Genomic DNA, 4,174 nt, shown 5'->3' with positions numbered 1-4,174 from the left:
TCAATATCACTCGTTGCTATTCGTCTTTTTAAAAATTGTGAATTTGCATTCCAAGCTTGTTATTGTTTGGCAGCACAGTTTATCACAAATATTTATTACATTCCATTTTACTCCACATCTTCATTCATCCAACCCTTCAAATTTTTGATGTCTGTTATGCATCAAGCATGGAATATTGCAGAAGTGAGATCGTTGATCTTTACACAGGTTGATTCACTTCGCGATCTGGTGCAATTAGCTGCTACTTGCAAAGCTTTTACAAAACCTGCCACTCTAGAATTATTGGAAAAGCAAACAAGCATTGTTCGTCTGAAATCATTGATTCCTCTAGATGCTCCAGCCCTTGCACCTGTTTGTGTTCTCATTTTATTTTTGTTATTCGGATTACTCATTTACACTACTAGAATTGGGCTGCTTTCAATAAAGTTGCTGGCTCTATGACTGCTATTAGTCACGATCAATCTAAAGGCATCATTCAAGACACGGCTGATGTTCAAAACTTTGCATCATCCATTTGTTTGGCTGTGGAATATAATCTGCTTCCCAGAGACATGTTTAAGCATCTCACTACTCTATCGTGTTGTCCATAACACCCAACTGGCCTCTCTCCGACTTCTTACCATTCCTGTTGGCTTCACCTAATCTTTACCATCTGGTATTATCTCACCTTGGGTTCTCTGAGGCAGATCTCAAGTTTCAGGATGCTATGGCTAGTCTTCTGCACAATTGTCCCCTCCTGAACTCCCTTACTCTTGATCTTGACAATTCATCCTCAAGTCAGCCACCTTTATTCACCAAAGACACTATCCATACCAGGCTTAGGAGCCTCAATATCTTGTGTGATGGTCAACCCATCCATCTATATTTTCCAGCATTCCCATGTCTACAGGAGCTTACTGTCCGAGCTCCAGAAAATGCTGACACTTATAAACTGGGGCCTGATTTCCATCTAGATATGCCAGCACTCCTGCACTTCAACATGGAGAATGCAGCCGAATACATTTCTCTCAAGTCCTTTAACTACATTTCATCCACAGATTCCCTTGTTTCTTTCTCCATGCAGTATACAAATGCACCGCCATTTCCTCAAACAATTGAAAGAACATTGATGAAGATAAAGCAGATATGCTCTTCTGCTTCATTTCATGACCTCATCATATGTTATTGGGCAGACCCTCTTGGTACACCTATGGATGAGTACTTCCTTGAAAATGAGGGTGACTATGCCCCATTTTCAGCCCTGAAACTCAGAAAGCATCTTGTGTCATTTCCACTTCGCTGTCTGATCATAGATGTGGAACTTCCCTTCACAATGCTACATGATCATTTCCTCTTAACTATTGGCCAGACCTGGCCATCTCTTGAAACTTTGCATCTGATTGCCGGAAATGGAATTTTTGTTCCTGTATCAGCCTCAACCCGAGGAGTAATGCAACTTCTGGGACTCTGCCAACAATTGGAGTCATTAAAGATTCCATTTTTTCATTCTGCTGATATTCAGCTGCAATCTCCTCCAACATCAACTTACCCCTGATTAACAATGTTGGGTATTGTCAAACTTGATAATTGCAGTCACAGTCGAACATCCTTTGCAAACTATGTGCATGGGACAATGCCCTCTATTACACAGGTTTCTGTCCAAACAGATAGTGTAATACTTTCGCATCATGAAATTAATATGGAGGACTTGGTAAAGTGAGTTTCATTATTCAATTTATACTTTCCTGATGTTCTTTCTCCAGAAGCGACTATACAGAAATGGACAATAATGGGTCTAGAGCATCTGAAAGTAGCTCAGATAATGAGCAAGAGTTATAAATAATAAATTTGTGTACTTCCTCACAGATCTTTCTCTAGACAAGTTGAGCTAAGTGTGATGTGCTTGCTATTGCTGAATCACATGTCCATGTAAATTTAAGTCATGTGATTGTTCAACTTTCAAATATTTGAACAACGACTGCCAATATTCTTTGTCCTCCATTGACTATGCATCCATATCGGTGGACTCTGTTGCTACTTACCATCATCCCTCTGCTCCTTACAATCTATCCCATTGATACAAACATAGAATCCAAAGCAACTTGCCAAGGATTGATAGTGGTTGGAAACAACCCGAGCCGTCATGCACCCATAATAGAGATTGGAAACAATCCGAGCCTGCTGGCAAATGTTGACTATGTCAATGACATTGAGAAACACTTGACTATGCAGAGAGATTGGGAAATATACGTTCAGGATATGACAAACTCTGTCATTGCTGATGAAATTCGAGAACTAAAAGTAAAAGTAACTTGCATTATTCATTCACTATTCGGTTTCACATTAGAATACCTATGCAGTCAAATACCAGCCTTGGTATACTATAGTGCAATTGTGTATTCTTTATCTGTTAACTATGCCATTGAGCTCTGCATTTTGCTTGCACTTTGGTTTTCAAGACACTGTACTTTCCGTCATATATATGCAAATAAACTTCGCTTGTTTCAAGAGCATCTCTCATTTTTACTACCTGCACTATTTGTTCGACATCAATTTGTTGTGCATTTCTCCTCTTTGATTCTTATTTCAAAAATAATTCAATTTACAATGGCCTATACATTTATCTCTTTCTCATCCATCTCCAACTGGTATGGCTATGAACTATTGTTGACAAATAGAGTATCCGCTATCCAAGTCTCCACCATAAACGAACCTTTTCTTCATTCTATTAAACATTGGTATGGGTATGGGTGCCCTTGTCAAGCAACGATGGCAGTTGTGCCTTCCAATCATTATGGGGGTGGAAAGGTTAGCACAAACTTGAGTGAAATAAAAAATTACATCACTCCATACAGTCTGGAGCTACAGAATGTGACCTCAGTTAATTATAAATACATTGGCCAGTTTGTGCTTCAAGCTGCTCAGGCTGAGTTACATAAAAACCCTGAACTGCTTATATGTTATATGCCATTGGAATTATTAAAGGGAAAAATATCATTGGTTCAAGCAAAATCCATTGCAAAAATGCACAATGTTACAATATCAAGCAAATCTCCAGTTGCAGAGGTCTTGGAGGTTTTATCAGCACATATGTGTTCCTTACGATGTTCACAATTTTATACATTGTTTACTCCAGAGAAACCAGCTTTGACATCTTCTGAATGTCAAGCTAAGTGGTACAAGGGTCTCAGTAAAGCAGACAAGAAAAAAATCATTAAAAAAAAGTACATTAAGTTTTTGAAAGGTCCAACATATAAAATTAAGAGAAGTAAAGAGAATAAGTCTACTTATCAGACATCAAAAATCACTAATTTCCCACCTAAACCACCCTCTAAGAAATTAATTCATAGAATAATCAGTGGATTCTGTGAAGACACACACCCTTCCAAACTTCTTGAATCTGGATGTGCAGTTTGTGGTCAGCTAACAAAATTATCAGACATGTTAAAACGATCTGATACCTCAAGTAACTTGGAGCCCTTGATTCGAGAAGGAGTTTCCCGAACAGAAAGAAAATCTGAACATGATGAAATCCATGAACTCATGGGGCCTGTGATCGATGATGACTGTAAATATATATGCAAAACTTGCAATAAAAGTCTAGACAAAGGAAAAATACCTACTAATGCACTTTGTAATGGTTTTTGGCTTGGTAAAATTCCTGACAAGCTTGCCTGCTTAACTTACGTTGAACAGCTGCTCATATCACGTGTTCGCCATAATCACTGTATAATCAAAGTAGCCTCTGGATGGTACAAGATGCATGCGAATGCAATAACTTTCCAAAATCCTGTCGCAAAGATTTATGACACTTGTGTAAGAGGCCATTGCAAGCATGGCAGGAACGAGTCCTATTTTGCAAGAGTGGTAGTGACCCATTTCTGCTTTCTTTTCGCTTTTTTTCTGGATTTGTAGCTATATTTTTTACAAACTAGTATATCTTTCTATTTGAGTGTCACTCTGGGCTTCAAGCAGAGTACCTCAGTATCATCACCATCAATGAGCAATATTTCTTATTTGGAAGTCTATTTAAACTTGACATCATCACTATTAATCAGCACCATCCTCAATTTTCTCTGATTTCTCTGCCATGTTATGACTATTTTTATTAGCTTACCATATTTGGATATCTACTTTAAACCCTGAACACATTATCTAATGATGATCCTACAATCAAAGAGTGCATACTGCAAGA

The 4,174-nt window shown here is 38.2% G+C and overlaps 1 protein-coding gene across 1 annotated transcript; it reads left to right on the top strand.

Annotated features, from left to right (window-relative positions):
* Positions 1-3,003: 3,003 nt before the first annotated feature.
* LACBIDRAFT_305576 (uncharacterized protein) lies at positions 3,004-3,894 on the top strand (the record flags this gene model as incomplete). Its single annotated transcript, XM_001875216.1, has 1 exon — positions 3,004-3,894. The coding sequence occupies one exon, from the start codon at positions 3,004-3,006 to the stop codon at positions 3,892-3,894; it is 891 nt and encodes a 296-aa protein (XP_001875251.1).
* Positions 3,895-4,174: the final 280 nt, after the last annotated feature.

Source organism: Laccaria bicolor, genomic scaffold (genome assembly GCF_000143565.1).
Source record: "Laccaria bicolor S238N-H82 LACBIscaffold_2 genomic scaffold, whole genome shotgun sequence".
NCBI classification, from domain to species: domain Eukaryota; kingdom Fungi; phylum Basidiomycota; class Agaricomycetes; order Agaricales; family Hydnangiaceae; genus Laccaria; species Laccaria bicolor.
This window is presented reverse-complemented; position numbering and strand designations above follow the sequence as displayed.